This window comes from Neoarius graeffei, chromosome 28, assembly GCF_027579695.1.
Source record: "Neoarius graeffei isolate fNeoGra1 chromosome 28, fNeoGra1.pri, whole genome shotgun sequence".
NCBI classification, from domain to species: Eukaryota; Metazoa; Chordata; class Actinopteri; order Siluriformes; family Ariidae; genus Neoarius; species Neoarius graeffei.
Genome location: NC_083596.1, coordinates 831115 through 852184, shown reverse-complemented (window position 1 = coordinate 852184; position 21070 = coordinate 831115). Strand labels below are relative to the sequence as shown.

Genomic DNA, 21070 nt, shown 5'->3' with positions numbered 1-21070 from the left:
GCAGAGTGGAACGAACACACACAGATACACAGACAGTGTGGTTTACCAGGCAGACGATGGCTACACTAGCGCTTGATTCACATCCTGTTTACCCATAATTCCAATTAAATGGGTCACTGCATGACCATCACATTACTGCTGACATGTGGTACACACACGTACACACACACACACAGATCTAAAAGTGCTCTGCTGTTTTTATTAAAAATGCAGAAATAGAATTTTAGAAGTTCAGACGTTTCACTGTTCTTTGCACTTCATCATCAATTCTCCACATTTTCAAATCTACAAATCTTTCAACATTTTTAAATTAATTTGTATTTGAACAGGATTTATTAACACGTTACTGTGAATTACTTCAACATGGTGCATGGAGGGCTGTGTCTATCGCTTTTTAACATGTTCTACATAAAGATCACATTTTAATAGTGGGCGGAGTCAGTGAAAATCAAAATGAATTTATTTTTAATTTTGCAGATTTTGCCAGTTGAGTAAAAGACAAAATAATGTGAAAAACACCTGACTTCATATGAGTGGTGAAATTAAAATGGCTGAGTGTGTGTGTGTTAACCTGGAATAAACCATGTGTGAACACAGCGGGGGGTTTCCCAGCACCACCTGTCACCTGGTTACAGCAGAATGTTGAGTCGGACCCTGGTGTTTAGACCGCAATGATTTTCCCATCATGCACTGCTGCTGAGGATGAAGATGAAGAAGATGAAGAACCAGCGGGTCGGTGCTGGTCAGTGATTTGAGGTAAGAAGATGAAGCGTTCAGTCAGCGCTGCTGTTTGACTCACAGAACTGACACCTGAACTGATTTTGGAGCAAGTTGTTCTTTTTCCCCACAGAGAGATGTTACACACACACACACACACACACACACCCATCAGGGTTTATATCAACTCTCAGGACAGACTGGTGCACTGACGGCTGCTGTGGTTCATCCTGTTGGTCTGACCTCCTCTCTCTCTCTCTCTCTCTCTCTCCTCTCACTCGTCTCTCTCTCCTCTCAACTTCTCTTTCCTGTCTCACTCTCTCCCACTCCCTCCTCTCACCCTCTCTCTCCTGTCTCACTCTATCCCCTCTTACTCTCACGCCTCTCTCTCCCTCTCTATTGTCTCTCATTCTCCTCTCTCCCTCTCTCTCACTCCCCTCACTCTCTCTCCCTCTCTCCTTCTCTCACTCTCATCTTAACTCAGGGCATCAAAAGACTTTTCCTAAATCAGATCAGTGTCTGATCACTAAGCTGCTAACCAGTGAGCTTAATTTCACTCAAGACGACAGCGACAGCTCGATATCGAGACTAAATCAAAGAATGAACACAATTACAATAACTAAAATATAACTCACAATTTATATTCATGATTACAGTGATGAAGTCAAATAAAAGTTATACTACAAACCCAGAAAAGTTGGGATATTTTCCAAAAACGCAACAAAAACAAAATTCTGATTTGTTAATTCATGTGAACTTTTATTCATCTCATCTCTCATCTCATTATCTCTAGCCGCTTTATCCTTCTACAGGGTCGCAGGCGAGCTGGATCCTATCCCAGCTGACTACGGGCGAAAGGCGGGGTTCACCCTGGACAAGTCGCCAGGTCATCACAGGGCTGACACATAGACACAGACAACCATTCACACTCTCATTCACACCTACGCTCAATTTAGAGTCACCAGTTAACCTAACCTGCATGTCTTTGGACTGTGGGGGAAACCGGAGCACCCGGAGGAAACCCACGCGGACACGGGAAGAACATGCAAACTCCGCACAGAAAGGCCCTCGCCGGCCCCGGGGCTCGAACCCGGACCTTCTTGCTGTGAGGCGACAGCGCTAACTACTACACCACCGTGCCGCCAACTTAATTATATTTTGTAAATTTAAATGAAGTTAGAATTTGATGTCTGTAACACATAAAAAGTCGGGACAGAGGCAAAATAAGAGTGAAAAGTTTACAGGATGTTCAAGTGACACCATTCTGGAAGATTCCACAATCAGCAGGTTAATCGGTCACATGATTGGGGCTAAAAGGAGCAGCACAGTCTGTGCAAGCGAGGATGGGCGTGGCTCACTGCTTTGTGCCAAAATTTGTGAGAGAATTGTTCATCAAGTCAAAAAGAAAATTTCTCAACACACGATTTTAGTTCTTTCAAAATCTACAGCCCATGATATTGTGAAAAGATTCAGGGAATTCGGAGACATCTCAGTGTGTAAAGGGCGGGGTCGGAAACCACTGTTGAATGGGCGTGACCTTTGAGCCCTCAGGCAGCACTGCCTGAGAAACCATCATGCTAACGTGACAAATACAGCCACATGGGCTCAGGAGGACTTCGGAAAACCATCATCACTTAAAACAGTCCACCGCAGCATCCAGAAATACAATCTGAAACTGTATTACACAAGGAGGAAGCCATTCATCCATTCTATACAGAAACGCCACTGATTTCTCTGAGCCGGAACTCATCTCAGATGGACCAAAAGACAGTGGAAACGTGTGCTGTGGTCAGATGAGTCACATTTCAGCTCGTTTCTGGAAAACCGGATGTCAAGTTGTCTGTGCCAAAGGTGAACACGACCATCCAGTTTGTTATCAGAGAAAGGTGTAAAAGCAGCGTCTGTGATGGTATAGAGGGGGATCAGTGCCCACGGCATGGTACCGTGATGGTATGGGGGAGTTACATATGTGTGAAAGTACCATTGATATATTGGGGCATATATTGGAATTTGAGAGAGATGTATTCATCAAGGCAATGTCTCTCAAAGTCCATGCTTATTTGAGCAGGACAATGCCACGCCTCATTCTGCACAGGCTACAACAGTGTAGCTTTGTAGACAGAGTGTGTGTGCTTGACTGGCCTGCTGCTAGTGCAGATTTGGCTCCTACTACTAAGAACGTATGCAAGAAGAAGAAGAATTTTCCTGGGGGAAATAGAAAAACGACAGCAGACTGAAGTGAAGTCAGTTGGTGCAGCATCTGGTGGTGTAAAATATGTAACCATCAGGAACAGTTTAAATATGTCTGTTATCACAGAAATAAGTGTTTTAAATTTTTGCAGCATACGTCATCGGTATGTGTCATGTATGAACAATCCGGGTCAGGAGAGAGGTAAGATGGTGGCAGAGTTCATCCAAACCATCCTTATTATTTGCTTGCATTCTCCAAGAACACGCTGCAGTAACAGTCAGGGAGCAGGAACCGAACCTTCATTAGTACACACCGAGTCTTTGGAGCCACACTGATGTGTTTAACTCAGTGATGTCATTCATGTTCATTACCTTTTCAGTGATTGGCAGTTGGTTAACGAGGTTCTGCCCTTTTGAAAGGTTGACCAATCATTATAAAGAGAAACCAGGTGTCCGGTAGGCATCATCTCTGTGTGTGTGAGAGAGTGAGTTCCACCCAGGTGAGCTGTTCACCTGAAACAGTTCTCAGTGAAGTATCTGATCACAGGAGTCACTAAAATACAGAATTCCACTGAGACTGCTGAATAATAATCAATAATAATGAACAGTATTGCATTCTAATGGCACTTTAGTTAAAGATGAGCTTCACCTCCATTCAGTTTACAGCAACCGGTCTGTGGGGAGGAGTTTAATTAATGAAATCAAACCCATGAATTTCAACTGAATTAAATAAAGATAGGCTGTTAAATCACTTCAGCTTTTAATGGTGTATTAAATAAATCACAAACTTAACCAGAAAAACACAGTTTCACTGCATCTGAACAGCTTCAACATTTTTTAAATAATAATGTTTTATTTATAAGTGCCTGTAAAGGTATATCACAGCTAATACAAAGCATATAATAATCGTAATACTAACTAGAAGGCACTCGGAGAGCGCAGATCATCGCCAAGGACAAGAATCGACTCGTCTACGAAATGCAAATCTGAAACTGCATCCACTTTATATATCTGAACATATTCCCAACGTTTATTAGAATTATATTCCTACACGTGTATCACAGATGATTACTGGGACCCGTGAATGTGGAGTGTGATACAGGGTCATCGTATTTCTACATTGGCTTTGTCTTCCCACGAGGTGCAATCAAGAAGTTCCAAGACGGCTCCCGAGTGACACAACAGGAAAGTGGTCACTCTCATCTGAAGAGCGCTAGTTCAAAGCCCAATACCGTTGCAGCCATCCTTGGCCAGGAGCCCAAGAGAGGAAAACTGGCCTGTGCTCTCAGGGAGGGAGGGGCAGACTCTCTCTCCCCTGTCAATTACAGCGACTCTTGCCAATCATGAGCACCTGTGAACTTGGGCAGGTGGAAGTGGGCGGATAGCGCCTTCCTCTGAGGGAGGTTACATCGCCCCCTACTGTTGCAGAAGCAGCAGTTGGAAAAGATGAGGTCAGCTGATGTCATGTGCCTCAGAGGAAGCATGTGATGACCTTCACCCTCCCTGGTTGGTGGTCGTTATGTGATGGGGCGAGCTGTCTGGTGGATGAGAACTGGCCACGCCTAAAAGAATTAGGGAGAAAATTGAGGAAAAAAAAGCTCCGAGATTGTTCCAGATGAATGGAGCACAGCACAATGATGCAGGTGAATAAGTAAATTTAATGCATCACTATGCCACATGTCGTCAGCCTGTTAATATCAGGGTCTGTGTTATGCACACACTTGTGACAATGTGCACGTGTAGATTTGTGATTTTACTATGGACCTCAAACATGAGCAGAGAGCGAACATCACAGTCTGTGTCAAACTCAAAAAATCAGCAGTGGAGGACCTTGGAATTCTTCATGAGCACAATCCTCAAAAATGAAGAAACTGAGTGGATTAAGTGTCAAAATCATCAGATCACCCAGACTTCTCACCGCCAAACAGCGATGTTCTTCACCTCTTAAAGGAACAGTCCACTGTATTTCCATAATGAAATATGCTCTTACCTGAATTGAGACGAGCTGCTCCGTACCTCTCCGAGCTTTGCACGGCCTCCCAGTCAGTCAGACGCAGTCAGACGCGCTGTCACTCCTGTTAGCAATGTAGCTAGGCTCAGTATGGCCAACGGTATTTTTTGGGGCTGTAGTTAGATGCGACCAAACTCTTCCGCGTTTTTCCTGTTTACATAGGTTTATATGAGCAGTGACATGAAACAAGTTCAGTTACACAAATTGAAACGTAGCGATTTTCTATGCTATGGAAAGTGCGCACTATAATGAGAGGCGTACTAACACCTTCTGTGCGCTTCGGCAGCGCACTGATATCTGAGCTCCGTATCAATGCGCTGCCGAAGTGCGCAGGTGGTGTTAGTACGCCTCTCATTATAGTGCGCACTTTCCATAGCATAGAAAATCGCTACGTTTCAATTTGTGTAACTGAACTTGTTTCATATCACTGCTCATATAAACCTATGTAAACAGGAAAAACGCGGAAGAGTTTGGTCGCATCTAACTACAGCCCCAAAAAATACCGTTGGCCATGCTGAGCCTAGCTACATTGCTAACAGGAGTGACAGCGCGTCTGACTGCGTCTGACTGACTGGGAGGTCGCGCAAAGCTCGGAGAGGTACGGAGCAGCTCGTCTCAATTCAGATAAGAGCATATTTCATTATGGAAGTACGGTGGACTGTTCCTTTAAAGCGTGAACGCCTCTCCCAGCTCAGTGCTTCATTCCCGCTGGCTTGCTGAAGCGTTTCCAGAGTCTCCGCTTCTGATTCCCTGAGCGAATCGGACACAGAATTTGATGTTTGCTCTTTGCTCTCTGCTCACAAATGTGCAGAGAATGCGAGGAACAGCTCCAGAACTTTTTGATTGCTCCTTGTATTGAACTGTACTGCCATCTACTGGACTAAGATTTATGGTAAATACCACGTGAGCAAAAGTGAAAATTTGTGGCCGACTCAGATCTGCTCCAACCTGCTTACAGACAGATAAACAAACCGCACTGCTAACACAACCTCCTTGGTGGAGAAAATAAAAGGTAAATAAAAGAAGATTGAAAATCAGAATGTGTGCGTTTTTATACATCATGATGAAATAACTAACAGGGAAGAAAACTACACAAATTTGAGCTGAACTTTTAGCTCGGTGTCTGAAGCAGCTGCAGACGAAAACAAGTGCATGAGTGTCGTATGAAAAGCTGTAGGATACGAGTGTAAGTGTTGTGCTTCTATTGCTTTTATATTAGAATTCAAATATGGCTTGTGATTGATATTAAAAACATCTGATTGTTCCTGTTGCTTTTGTCTTTGGTCTTTTCCAGATTTGGGAAAAAAAATAAGTTAACATTCAAGAGTAAAAATTCACCTGAGTGGATAAGACTGTGTGTGTGTGTGTGTGTGTGTGTTTTTATAAATATCCTCACTATCCTGAGCCTTATTTAAACACCCAAGTGACATCACTGCAGGTTTCAGCAGCTCTGATTACCCAGAATGCACTGCTGCAGTTGGACAGTTTCCTGGATGAAAGTATAAACAGCACATGTGAGTTGTGGGTTATACAGTGTGTGTGTGTGAAGCTCTGTAGTGTGCATTCATGGTGAAGAACTCGATCCAGTTGTTCACAAAGCCACGTGTATACGTGCCCGTTTCCACGATGATGCCACAGAAGCGGGAGCGCGCAGTTCGGTTGCGTAAAGCAATGTGGACTTCACGCTCCGTCACGTTACAGCTCACGTTAACCAGCTGCAGGATGAAAAGGTAAAACAGCACACCTGTGACGATACAGCTGTACCACACACAGGTGAAACACAACGCCGTGCTGCGCGCACGCGCACACACACACACAGAAAAGGGAGATAAAAGTCACACTTTATTTGGAATGAGCTTATACGTAGCTCCACCCCCCCGAAATCAGGTGTGCGCGCGTGCGTGAGTACCTGTACTGGTTGTACACTCCTGGACAGTAGACTGGAGCAATAAACACACTCTGGCGTGGACACACACTCTTCAGCACCATGCTGATCCCATACAGTGATGTCGTCAGGAAGAGGAGGAGCGTCAACAGGAAGTGCTTATGATTGGCCTGTCCTATACAGCAGTTAATCCTAACAGACACAGACACACACACACACACACACACAGTAACCATGGTTCAGATGATTATACAACATCTCTGTGTGTGTAACAGATTGTCCTGTTGTGTGCTCCATGATGAAGTCTGAACTCCTGTGGAACACACACGTCTCACCAACCTGCTCTGCTCAGATCATCTGCTGGCAATCATTTTGTGTGCGCTTGTGTGTTTGAGAGAAAGAGAGAGAGACACACTCACCAGACACAGTGATGGTCCATGCGTAACACACACTCCCCACAGATCCTGCAGTGCCCCGCCCTCTCTGGACGCACCAATCGGCATACAGGACACCACTTCTTACCACCTGGACTTTCTGATTGGCTGACTCCATTACAGTAGGCGGGGCCTCTATATGAGATGGGACAGGTGGGATCAGCTCGGACAAACCCGGGGCCATGTTTTGTGCGTGCAAGAGAGACAAGTGTCATTATCAGGCCCGTTGTCACGGTAACCACCTGCCGATTACCCACATTGCCCTGGGGCAAGATCTCAGTGATGAACAGGAAGTACATGTAGGCGAGGGAGAAGAGGGCAAGTGTGAGGAAGAACAGTGTGCGTCTCTTTTTGCGGTGAGTAATGTAGTAATACCAGAGTACCAGGAGAGGAAGTGCGGTCAGGACCACGACTCCCAGCATGCAGTGCAGTGCCGCTACACGCAGCAAAACAGGAAGTAGAACCATGGGAGGAAGAATGGAGAGGTCCACATGGGCCGGAAGGAAGCGAGAGAGTGGGAACGGCTTCTCCCAATCCATACAGAGAAGTCTGAGAGACCGAGAGAGAGACAGAGGGATTCGTTAAAAAGTCAGAATCCAAGGGATGTAGAAAATAACAAGTCTCTACAGTAACCTGTCACCTCTGACCTTTCACACACATCATCCACTTCCTCACAGTCACAGCAGCAAAATGGATCATCCGGCTCCGGAGGTTTAAAACGCTCACGCTTCATATTTATCACACCGAACTACACACACAGAGAGAGAGAGAGAGAGAGAGAGAGAGAGAGAGAGAATGGGTAAAACAGTAAATGGGTGAATACAGAGCTCGCTCGCTCTCTTTCTCTCAGCCCATCTCCACACCGTCATAAACACAACCAGCAAAAACTAAGAGTACAGAGGCTCTTGCTTTATTGACCTTCAGAGGGCGTCTGATTCAGTCTGACCTGAAGGACTGATGTTCAAACTCCTCCCCGTTCAAATCGGACTAAAACCGAGCCATTTACTAATCACACCAGTACACTAATCACACAAACACAGCAGTGAAATATGGGTTCATGAATCAAAGGTAGAATCTGGGAGAATTCTGGGATGAATTCTGTAAAACTACTGAAAACTCTGTGTACAGTGTGTGTGGAGCAGAGCTCAGGATTTTATTCTTCATTTAAAATAAACAAACAGCAGCAAAACTCCGCCTTAAACCACTCTGACCCCGCCTCCCTCAGCTCTGCTTACTAACCCCCTGAGCACAGAGACTCATCCCCGAGTCCCACAGCAACACAGTTCACCAACCTGAGACACAGAACTACTATCACACACACACACCCGCCTGAATACATTTGAAGCCAGTGTAAAGAACATTTGAACACTGAACAGTGGAAAAATTACAACGTTGTCAAATTAAATCCCAAACTAAACTGAACACAAACTCAACACTAACCAAACAAAATCCAATCAGGGGAATATGTGAAGAATAAGAAGCTGAACGAAAGATAAATCTTTTCTTCATATGTTGAAAAAAAACCAGACATACTCTGTTTATAAAGGTGGTAAAATAAAAGTTGTAAAAGTGAATCGGCTGTGGTGTTTTATTTCAGGCCCAATGCTAACTGCAGAAACAGGCTGAGAGTTAGCTTTAGCTCATCTGCTAACAACGCGTTTACATTAGCGCAGCTTTGGCTTTAGTGAAGTTAGATTTTGATTTGCACATCAGTGTTTATTAGCGAGGGCGGATGTGAAGATTTCTCTTCAGTAAACTGACACTGGTGTGTGTGTGTGTGTGTGTGTGTGTGTGTGTTTAGCTGCTTTATATAGCGAGCAGATTGAACAGTCAGTGAGAGAGCGCGTAGTGTCCGGTTTCCTGCTCAGCTATAACCACCTTTAACCTTCTGTGCATGCGTGCGTGTGTGTGTGTGTGTGTGTGTGAGAGAGAGAGAGATAAGAAATGCTTGTGAGTGAAATCCCTTGAAGTGCTAAAGTAAATTAATAAAGTTTCATCACTTGAGTTTGAAAAGATGTTATAAATGGTGGTGATGGGTGTGTCCCCCTGCGTCAACTTCAACACAGAGCAGACTGGGAGAAAATAAACATTAAATTACCATCAGGAGCGATGCTCTACTGCTCTAGAATGTGCACTTACTTATACAATAAATCCAGAATTTGGAGCCTTGAGAGAGAGAGAGAGAGAGAGAGAGAGAGAGTGTGTGTGAGAGAGAGTGAGTGTGTGTGTGAGTGAGAGAGAGAGGATCATCTTCATTGTCCCCGAGGGATAATTCGGTTTGGAATTGGTAATCAACACAAACAATACACGTGAAATAAAAAAAAAATCAGTCAATAAAACCACTACAAAGTAAAATCTGTAGTAAATTTCTCCACCTGTTTTCAGGCTCCTGTATCTCGCGTTAATACGTCACAAAGTCCAAACCGTTTGACAACGTCTCATCTCATCTCATTATCTGTAGCCGCTTTATCCTGTTCTACAGGGTCGCAGGCGAGCTGGATCCTATCCCAGCTGACTACGGGTGAAAGGCGGGGTTCACCCTGGACAAGTCGCCAGGTCATCACAGGGCTGACACATAGACACAGACAACCATTCACACTCACATTCACACCTACGCTCAATTTAGAGTCACCAGTTAACCTAACCTGCATGTCTTTGGACTGTGGGGGAAACCGGAGCACCCGGAGGAAACCCACGCGGACACGGGGAGAACATGCAAACTCCGCACAGAAAGGCCCTCGCTGGCCACGGGGCTCGAACCCGGACATTCTTGCTGTGAGGTGACAGCGCTAACCACTACACCACCGTGCCGCCATTTAACAACATACCACATAATCTAAACAGCAGAACTTACACTTTCAATGATCTCGGTGTTTCTCTGTGTGATGAAGCATTCTCCAGTAATCTGGCTTTCAATTTACAACAAGTACAGTGGTGCTTGAAAGTTTGTGAACCCTTTAGAATTTTCTATATTTCTGCGTAAATATGACCTAAAACATCATCAGATTTTCACACAAGTCCTAAAAGTAGATGAAGAGAACCCAGTTAAACAAATGAGACAAAAATATTATACTTGGTCATTTATTTATTGAGGAAAATGATCCAGTATTACATATCTGTGAGTGGCAAAAGTATGTGACCCTCTAGGATTAGCAGTTAATTTGAAGGTGAAATTAGAGTCAGGTGTTTTCAATCAATGGGATGACAATCAGGTGTGAGTGGGCACCGTTTTATTTAAAGAACAGGGATCTATCAAAGTCTGATCTTCACAACACATGTTTGTGGAAGTGTATCATGGCACAAACAAAGGAGATTTCTGAGGACCTCAGAAAAAGCGTTGTTGATGCTCATCATGATGGAAAAGGTTACAAAACCATCTCTAAAGAGTTTGGACTCCACCAATCCACAGTCAGACAGATTGTGTACAAATGGAGGAAATTTAAGACCATTGTTACCCTCCCCAGGAGTGGTCGACCAACAAAGATCACTCCAAGAGCAAGGTGTGTAATAGTCGACGAGGTCACAAAAGACTCCAGGGTAACTTCTAAGCAACTGAAGGCCTCTCTCACATTAACATTAGCCAATGTTCATGAGTCCACCATCAGGAGAACACTGAACAACAATGGTGTGCATGGCAGGGTTGCAGGGAGAAAGCCACTGTTCTCCAAAAAGAACATTGCTGCTCGTCTGCAGTTTGCTGAAGATCATGTGGACAAGCCAGAAGGCTATTGGAAAAATGTTTCATAGACGGATGAGACCAAAATAGAACTTTTTGGTTTAAAATGAGAAGCGTTATGTTTGGAGAAAGGAAAACACTGCATTCCAGCATAAGAACCTTATCCCATCTGTGAAACATGGTGGTGGTAGTATCATGGTTTGGGCCCGTTTTGCTGCATTTGGGCCAGGATGGCTTGCCATCATTGATGGAACAATAAATTCTGAATTATACCAGCGAATACTAAAGGAAAATGTCAGGACATCTGTCCATGAACTGAATCTCAAGAGAAGCAATGCAGCAAGACAACGACCCTAAGCACACAAGTCGTTCTACCAAAGAATGGTTAAAGAAGAATAAAGTTAATGTTCTGGAATGGCCAAGTCAAAGTCCTGACCTTAATCCAATCGAAATGTTGTGGAAGGACCTGAAGCGAGCAGTTCATGTGAGGAAACCCACCAACATCCCAGAGTTGAAGCTGTTCTGTACGGAGGAACGGGCTAAAATTCCTCCAAGCCGGTGTGCAGGACTGATCAACAGTTACCGCAAACGTTTAGTTGCAGTTATTGCTGCACAAGGGGGTCACACCAGATACTGAAAGCAAAGGTTCACATACTTTTGCCACTCACAGATATGTAATATTGGATAATTTCTCAATAAATAAATGACCAAGTATAATATTTTTGTCTCATTTGTTTAACTGGGTTCTCTTTATCTACTTTTAGGACTTGTGTGAAAATCTGATGATGTTTTAGGTCATATTTATGCAGAAATATAGAAAATTCTAAAGGGTTCACAAACTTTCAAGCACCACTGTACAATGACTTATTTCCATTAGACCTTAAACACTTATTTGCACATTTTGAAGTCACACAGTTTCCACCATCGTGGTTCTGATGTTGCCAGAATCCAGACAGACAATCTCCTCGACACCACAATGAAAAGAGCAGCTCACTACTGCCAGCATTTCACTGGGAGTTCTGCACCAATATAACATTTTTATGAAACGCAGTCTTCTCCTCTGGATATAAAAGGTCAATATTAAAAAAAGAAAAAACTGCAAGTTTTATCTTAAACAACAAAGATTGGTATAGCTGAGACTGTTCTGAAAAAGGAAGAAAAAAAGATTCAGTAGGTAGAGTTCATCCTTAGAGTAACCAGGATAAGAGTTTGAAAGTAAAAGGTAGTGAAATGAGCCTGGGGTTCCTGAGGTCACGAACCCAACAACTGATGGAGAAAGTGATCTCGGGTGTGGGTTTGATTTGCCCCTCCTAGGCAAAGTGTCCCTGCTCCCTAATGGCAAGAGTCGAAACTCTGCGTGCGGAGGGTGTTGAGGTGCAGCAGGAGGGCGTTTACTCTCTCAGAGGCTCTGAGCTGATCAACAGGGTCCAGATCAGTCAGACTGGTGGGAACGAGCTTTTAACAAAGTTTAACCGTCTTTCCAGTCTAACAGTTTAACCACGCTCAGGTTTCACCAAAGTTTAAACTGACTCAATGAAAAATTTCAGGTATAGGGGTGTGTGTGTGTGTGTGTGTGTGTGTGTTGGGGGGGGGGGGGGTGGCGGCAAATATACTCATGCAGTCACACATCAACATGGATATGTTTAATATCAGCAGCAGCCTTTTAGCACCACAACACTTTCACTCTCCTAAAGATCTAATCTCTCTCTCTCTCTCTCTGGAATCAAGGCCAGCGTGTCCTCCCCTCATCTCAGTAACTGGGCCAAACTGGAACCATTTTCCCAGAGAGACCCCACTCCACACCACACAAGAGTGACATTGAATAATTCCCATGGGGTGTGTTCCAATTTACACTCACTCCCTAAAAAGTGTGCACTATAATGTGCCCTACATGTGTTTTCTCAAATGGGGTTTCTGACTAATTGGGAAGTGATTTCTTGATGGAGCTGCATGGTGCGCGCGCGTGTGTGAGAAGCATGATGAGATTATATTTCATTTAGTTTAAGTTTGAGATATAAACCTGTACATAGGCCTGCCACGATAAATTTTGTTGGATGATATATTCTCAGAAATTACTGCGATAAAATATTATTGTTGACATCTCATTATCTGTAGCCGCTTTATCCTGTTCTACAGGGTCACAGGCGAGCTGGATCCTATCCCAGCTGACTACGGGCGAAAGGCGGGGTTCACCCTGGACAAGTCGCCAGGTCATCACAGGGCTGACACATAGACACAGACAACCATTCACACTCACACCTACGCTCAATTTAGAGTCACCAGTTAACCTAACCTGCATGTCTTTGGACTGTGGGGGAAACCGGAGCAACCCACGCGGACACGGGGAGAACATGCAAACTCCGCACAGAAAGGCCCTCGCCGGCCACGGGGCTCGAACCCAGGACCTTCTTGCTGTGAGGCGACAGCGCTAACCACTACACCACTGTGCCGCCCACATTTCTAATCTTCATCTGTTATTAGGTTTCAGTCCTGGCTGTAATCTGCACTCCTGCCCCAGAAGCACTCTTGGTGCACTCTTCAGAGGAAGTGGGTGTAATTCGGGACACAGCCTTCACCCGGAGTGTGTTTCTTACCTGTAGCTCGCGCTCCTGTTTCCGGCCACACCTTAATCTTTACCGGAGGATTGGGATTATTACACTCATCACCTTCAGATCCGGGCTGAGCTCAGCGCTGCATCTCCATCCACAGCTCACTCCACTGGTGATGATGTCCGCGCGCGGTGCGGTGCGGTGCGGTGCTGTGCTGAGTGCGGCGCGGTATTAATCCCGCATGCGGTGCTGATGAGGATGAGCGCGTGCCGTTTCCGGCGCTCATGTCGCTGCGCGCGTGCCAACTCCCGAGCAGCGGAAAGTAGCGCGCGCATGCGCCTCTCTCCAAAACTCACCACAAGTCGCCGAGTGACGTCACTGCAAATCTATTTACATATTCATAAGAATAATTCGAATAATTTGCATATCAATAAATGTAATTGGGGGAAACCGCAGTTAAACATAATCTAACAGAAAAGTGTAATTCATGAAGTTTATCCCTGAAACAGGGGGCTGTGCTGCTTTAGGAAATTCATCAACTCTGCAGCAGAGTGTGTTCTTCCTCTTTAAAGTGTGTTTTATCCCAAACACAGCAGGGCAGCGATTTTTAGTTCTGACACTTTATAAAATGTCGGAAAACTTAAAGTTGCAGCTTTAACTCTGACTGATACAAACTCCCCGTGTGTGTGTGTGTGTTTACTTGACCCTGATGAAGTATTTATAGAAATTCCAGGTTTCTGATTGCAGGATTGTTTTTAACAGACTTGCAGAAAAAAAGGGTGAAGCGCTCAGTGTCTCTGCACTTCACACCTGCAGGGGAGAGCTGAGAGTCACACAGCCAACATGGGAGTGTGTGTTTCATATGATCCTGAGAGGACACACACACACACACACACTGTGTAAACCTGTTTTACTTCACTGATCTTCTACAAGTTCAGCAGTTATTTATCTCCTCTTCTGTTTCTTCCACATCACAATAACAGTTCAAATATTTATTACAGTAATGAGTGTACCGAGTGTGTGTTGTGTTGAGTTGTGAGTGTGTGTTGACTCAGAAAGGTTGTATGCTGTTAATGATCACATGACGCACTAGACGCCACGGAGAGAGAATAATTTTGCACCTTGTTTTGGGCGTGGCCGGGGATGTTAGAGATGCTGGTGTTCAGGGCGTTGAGGCTCTGCACAGCTGCAGTGTATAAAGTGTCAAAATACTGTGTGTGTGAGTTAAGACCCAGATTCTCCAGTTTCCTAATCAGCTAACTAAGTTGTCTAACTGGCTGTAATCTGAGCTCACTTCCTGTTCCTGTTGCTTGAGCATGCTGTTCCCATTCCCAGAATTATTTGGCAGTGCGCACACAGACACAGTGTAAAATTAGGACTTAGATAGACAGGATCAAATGACTGACTTTTTGGGACGTGTGTGTGTATACAGGTGTTCAACTGGCTTTTAACAAAACTCAGTTCAGCATCACATTACAAAAGGACACACACACACACACACTAGTTCCGGTCAGTGAAGCTTTTAGCGTTGCATAATGTGTGTATTGAACTGCCACTAAAAGGCTTCATTACTTCAGCAGATAACCAGAGGAGTGTGTGTTAAAAGCCTGCATATCTCTCTCTCACACACACACACACACACACACACACAGAGCTTAATGCACGCACGACGGATGTTTATCTGTCTGCCGTTTATGGCTCTGATGGACAGGAGGAGACACAGAGACAGAAACTTGAGTCAGAGAGAGAGAAATATGAATACAGAAAACACAGGCATCAGTTCAATAATGCAGAGTTGCACTATGAAACATCCACAAATTGAGAAGCTGATTGTAAACACAGAGAACGCAAACAAACAGGCCACAGCACAGGCAATGATCTGATTTGATAAACTGTCTGCTGTCAAAACAGAAACACAGAGAGGAGTCTCCGCCCAGAGGATTTACTGACTGACCCTTTAACGCTTCGCAGGCTGAGGAAGATGAACTTAACTTTATTTAGCTATTGCTGAACAGCAACAAGACGATAAATAACTAACACTGTTTCTATTCAATAATAATAAAACGTGAAACTCTAAAGGGTTAAATCGTCACTCAAAGTGAACTCACTCAGTCACGAAGCTCTGAAGCGAGTGTTGTGTCATCTCTGAGCCACCGTACCCAAGCCTTTATCTCTGTAAAAATAGTTTTAAAAAGAATTCTACATCAGGGCGGCACGGTGGTGTAGTGGTTAGCGCTGTCGCCTCACAGCAAGAAGGACCGGGTTCAAGCCCCATGGCCGGCGAGGGCCTTTCTGTGCGGAGTTTGCATGTTATGTCCATGTTGCTAGGGTTTTGCTGGGATTCGAACCTGGTTCACTGGTGTGATAATCCAGCAAACCCCCACTAGGCCACCAGGGGAATGACTCAAGTGCAGAGGCGTGAGGCGGAAGTAGAAAGGTATCAAAAACAGTTTATTTACACTATGTACAATCTAAGGGAAAAAACAAAAAGAATAATCCAAAGCTCAGAAGATAAACAAAAAATAAAAATATCCAAAGGTACAAAGTCCAAAATCCAAATAAGAAAAAAGGCAAAAACTCAAACGCTCAGAAGATCAAAAAAGGTAAAAACAAAATCCACAAAGTCCAAAAGAAAGAAGCAAAAACCAAGAATACAAAGACACAGGCAAGGTACATGGGACAGAGGGAACTAGCACTAACAGCATAACATAGGAAAAAGACTCCGTGACAAGGGAACAAACAGAGGGGTATTTACATACAAACTAATTAAGGACAGGGCGGGGCAGGAAACAGGCAATAAGACAAAAACAAAACACAGAACACAGTGGTGACCTCTAGAGGCCCAAAACAAACATGACCAGAAAAGGAAATAACAGTGGCCTCTAGAGGCCAAAACAGTCCCAGTCCTAACAGGAACCCCCCCCCCAGGAGCATCTCCTGACGTTCCCAGGACGATCAGGATGGGCCGAATGGAAGTCCTGACAAAGTTCTTTATTGAGTATGTCCCGAGCTGGGACCCAGCAGTGCTCCTCAGGGCCATAGCCCTCCCAGTCCACAAGATATTGGAGGCCCCCGCGAACCCGGCGGGAGTCCAGCAGGTGGCGCACGGTGAACACAGTCTGACCCTGGAAGATGCGGGGGGGCAGGGGGTTCCTAGGGGCAGGGGCATACGTGGACATCAGTACGGGCCGCAACAGGGAAACATGGAATGTGGGGTTGATCCTTAGCGTACGTGGTAACTGGAGCCGGTAGGAGACAGGGTTAACTCTGCGTACAACCTTGAAGGGGCCAATGTAGCGAGGAGCAAGCTTGCGGTTCTCCACCCGCAGCGGAAGGTCCTTGGTGGACATCCAAACCCGCTGCCCAGGGCGGAAAGTGTGGGCAGGTCTCCTATGGCGGTTGGCCTGAGTCTGGTTGGTACTGGAGGTCTGGATGAGTGTCCTCCTGACCTTGCTCCAGGTCTTGCGACACCGTCTCACATAATGGTTGACTGAGGGCACCCCAGCGTCCTCCTCCTGGTCCGGGAACAGAGGTGGCTGGAACCCGAATTGGCACTGGAATGGCGACAGCTTGGTGGCCGATGACTGCAGGGTGTTGTGGGCGTACTCTGCCCATGGCAGCCAGGTGCTCCACAATGTCGGGTTATCCATAGCCAGGCCTCGCAGGGTGGTTTCCAGGTCCTGGTTGAGCCTCTCTGTCTGGCCGTTGGACTGGGGGTGGAACCCAGAGGAGAGGCTAGCAGTGGCCCCGATGCTCTTGCAGAAGCCGTGCCATACTCGGGAGGAGAACTGGGGCCCCCGGTCAGAGACGATGTCCTGAGGGAGACCAAAAACTTGGAAGACATGAGTGAACAACAATTTAGCAGTGTCAAGGGCAGAGGGGAGTTTGCACAGTGGAATAAAGCGGCAGGCCTTGGAGAATCTGTCCACTATGACCAATATGACAGTGTTACCTTGAGACTCAGGGAGACCCGTGATGAAGTCGACCACCACGTGAGACCAGGGACGCCGGGGAATAGGCAGAGGATGCAGGAGACCCTGGGGACGCTGTCGCGGGTTCTTGGTTCTGGTGCAGACCTCACAGGACAGGACGAATGACCTCACTTCCTTCTCCATGTTAGGCCACCAGAAGCGTCTTTTCAGGAAGTACAGGGTCCTCCGAGCTCCCGGGTGGGCGGTGAGAGGGGAAGAGTGACCCCACTGGAGAACCTTGGCCCGGACTTGACGAGGGATGTACAGGAGGCCTGATGGCCCCGTCCCAGGATCAGGGTCCCGGCGTTGAGCTTGCCGAACGGTCTCCTCAATACCCCAGCGGACAGGAGCCACAATCCGGGATATAGGGATGATAGGCCCAACTTCACTCTCCCTGTTAGTGTCAGAGAACAGCCTGGACAGTGCGTCAGGTTTGGTGTTCTTGGAGCCGGGGTGGTACGATAGGGTGAAGTCAAACCGACTGAAAAACAGGGCCCACCTAGCCTGCCGTGGGTTCAGTCTCTTGGCTTGCTGGAGGTACTCCAGGTTCTTGTGGTCCGTCCAAACCAGGAATGGATGTTGCGCTCCCTCCAGCCAGTGCCTCCACTCCTCAAGGGCCAGTTTGACCGCTAGCAGTTCTCGATCCCCCACATCGTACCGGGACTCAGCAGGACTCAGGCGGTGGGAGAAGTAAGCGCAGGGGTGCAGCTTTCCTTCCGAACGTTGAGAGAGAGCACCGCGCCAACACCACTGTCTGAGGCGTCCACCTCCACGATGAATGGTTGGGAGGTGTCAGGGAGGACCAGAATGGGTGCCGTGCAGAAGCGGTCCCTGAGGTCTTTGAACACCTTTTCCGCCTGAGGAGACCAGACATAAGATCCACCTGTCCCTTTGGTGAGGTCCGACATGGGTGCTGCTACAGAACTAAAGTTCCTGATAAATTTGCGGTAGAAGTTAGCAAATCCTAAGAACCGCTGAACCTCTTTGACGGACTTGGGAGTGGGCCAGTCCCGGACGGCCAGGGTCTTGGCTGGGTCTATTTGGAGTTGGCCTGTCCGTACAATAAAACCCAGAAAGGAGACCTCAGGAACATGAAATTCGCATTTCTGGGCCTTGGCGAACAGATTGTTCTGTAGCAGCCTCTGGAGAACCTGGCGGACATGGTGGTGGTGCTTCTGCATGGTCTTGGAAAAGATAAGGATGTCGTCGAGGTAGACAAAAACGTACAGGTTAATCATGTCCCTCAAGACATCGTTGATTAGGGCCTGAAAAACAGCTGGTGCATTGGTGAGTCCGAAGGGCATCACCTGGTATTCGTAGTGCCCAGATGGGGTGTTGAAGGCAGTCTTCCACTCGTCTCCCTGTCGGATACGGATGAGATGGTATGCGTTCCCTAGGTCCAACTTGGTGAAGACGGTGGCGCCTTGGAGCAGGTCGAATGCTGTGGACATCAGCGGAACGGGATATCAGTTGCGCACAATGATCTTGTTCAGGCCCCTGTAGTCAATACATGGTCAGAGCCCCCCATCCTTCTTGCCGACAAAGAAGAAGCCGGCACCAGTGGGTGAGGTGGAGGGTCGAATGAACCCAGAGACCAGGGCATCTTTTAGGTATTCCTCCATGGCCTTGCGTTCTGGCTGAGAGAGGGAAAACAGTCTGCCATGAGGAGGGGTAGTCCCAGGGAGCAAGTCGATGGCACAGTCGTAGGCATGCTGCGGAGGAAGAATGGCGGCCCTGCTCTTGCTGAAAACTTCCTTAAGATCCCAGTACTCTGTGGGAACTTGAGATAACTCGGTGAGATCAGGAGGCTCGGCAGGAGACACAGGAGAGCTAGAGAGCAGACAAGAGGCATAGCAAGCAGGACCCCACTCCACAACCTGGCTAGTGACCCAGTCTATACGAGGGTTGTGGTGGGTAAGCCAAGGGAGACCTAGAATAACTGGGAACTCAGGTGAAGGAATCAGATGCAGGGATATTTCTTCCTTGTGACCTTGAGACTGGAGGAAGACTGGAGAAGTTACTTGGGTGACTCTTCCGTCACCTAAGGCTTGGCCATCCAGGGCAGACACAGACAGTGGGACTTCAAGAGGTGCAGTCGGGACATTGATACTTTGGGCGAAGTGAATATCCATAAAGTTTCCAGCCACCCCTGAGTCTAACAAAGCTTGACAAGAGTGGACGGACTCACCCCAGGAGATGGAGACCGGGATGTAGATTCCTTGGCCAGGGAGTCCGGGAGAGAGGGTAGGCCCCGTCACAACCCTCCCTCGGCTGGATGGGGCGGTCCTTTTCCCGAGAGTTCAGGACATGATGCTCGGAAGTGACCAGGCTTGCCACAGTAGATGCAGCACTTGTCCCTCCTTCTGTGCTCCCTCTCAGATGCGGAGAGGCGAGTACAGCCCACTTGCATGGGTTCTGGACAGTCACTGGAGGAGGTAGACGGGCTCCAGGTAGAGGCAGGGGAGGCTCAGGACTTGGCGGCGTTCTCTCATCCTGTTGTCCAGACGAGTAGAATGTGAGATCAGTGTTTCGAGGTCACTTGGGCATCCGATAGAAGCCAGACCGTCTTTGATGGGGTCAGACAGACCATGGTGGAAGGCTGACACCAGGGCAGTCTCGTTCCATCCACTTACTGCTGCGAGTGTCCGGAACGAGATGGCGTAGTCTGCGACGCTTCCCCCTTGCCGGATGGACATGAGCTTTCTGGTTGCGTCTTTACTGATGTCTGCTTGATCGAAGACACGCAGCATCTCCTCAGTAAACAGCTGGAAATCAGAGCACTCAGGTCCCTGTCTCTGCCAGATAGCAGTAGCCCAGGCTCACGCCTTACCAGCTAACAAGGTTATCACAAAGGCAATCTTGCGGCGATCCGTAGTGTAGGTGGTAGGCTGAAGCTCAAAGGTGAGTTGACACTGGGTAAGGAACTCTCGACACGCACTGTGCTTGCCGTCATACCTCTGTGGTGCAGGAAGGCTGGGTTCGCGAGGTGAAGAAGGCATCATGGCAGGAGGCACTGGAGCAGGAGCGGATGGTGGAGCAGGAGCAGAATCCGGTGGAGGAGATGGGGGCAGAGAAGTCAGCTGTGCCAGGGTTCTCCCAATCTGCTGAAGCAGTACCTCGTGGCGAGCAAGGGTCTCACGTTGGCTTGCGAGAGTCCATCCATGGGTGTCCATGGTGGATCCGAGGCGTGTTAACGCAGCCATCATTCCCTGAAGGTTGGCTGGGTAGACAGATGAAGAAGCCTCTGCTGAGTCGGTCATGACAGAGTCTTTCTGTTAGGGTTTTGCTGGGATTCGAACCTGGTTTGCTGGTGTGATAATCCAGCAAACCCCCACTAGGCCACCAGGGGAATGACTCAAGTGCAGAGGCGTGAGGTGGAAGTAGAAAGGTATCAAAAACAGTTTATTTACACTATGTACAATCGAAGGGAAAAAACAAAAAGAATAATCCAAAGCTCAGAAGATAAACCAAAAATAAAAATATCCAAAAGGTACAAAGTCCAAAATCCAAATAAGAAAAAAGGCAAAAACTCAAACGCTCAGAAGATCAAAAAAGGTCAAAAACAAAATTCACAAAGTCCAAAAGAAAGAAGCAAAAACCAAGAATACAAAGACACAGGCAAGGTACATGGGACAGA

At 46.8% G+C, this 21070-nt stretch overlaps 1 protein-coding gene across 3 annotated transcripts; it reads right to left on the bottom strand.

Moving 5' to 3' along the window:
• Positions 1 to 3696: 3696 nt before the first annotated feature.
• zdhhc23a (zinc finger DHHC-type palmitoyltransferase 23a) lies at positions 3697 to 13759 on the bottom strand. 3 transcript variants are annotated; one of them, XM_060913089.1, is made up of 5 exons: positions 13508 to 13759; positions 7885 to 7985; positions 7223 to 7786; positions 6828 to 6995; positions 3697 to 4469 (listed from the first exon to the last, which is right to left on the bottom strand). In XM_060913089.1, the coding sequence occupies exons 2-5, from the start codon at positions 7968 to 7970 to the stop codon at positions 4379 to 4381; spliced, it is 909 nt and encodes a 302-aa protein (XP_060769072.1). In that variant the 5' UTR covers positions 7971 to 7985; positions 13508 to 13759; the 3' UTR covers positions 3697 to 4378. The 3 variants fall into 3 exon arrangements, with proteins under 3 accessions (XP_060769072.1, XP_060769070.1, XP_060769071.1); XM_060913087.1 differs by lacking the exon at positions 3697 to 4469 and adding an exon at positions 5561 to 6709; XM_060913088.1 differs by lacking the exons at positions 3697 to 4469; positions 7885 to 7985 and adding an exon at positions 5561 to 6709.
• Positions 13760 to 21070: the final 7311 nt, after the last annotated feature.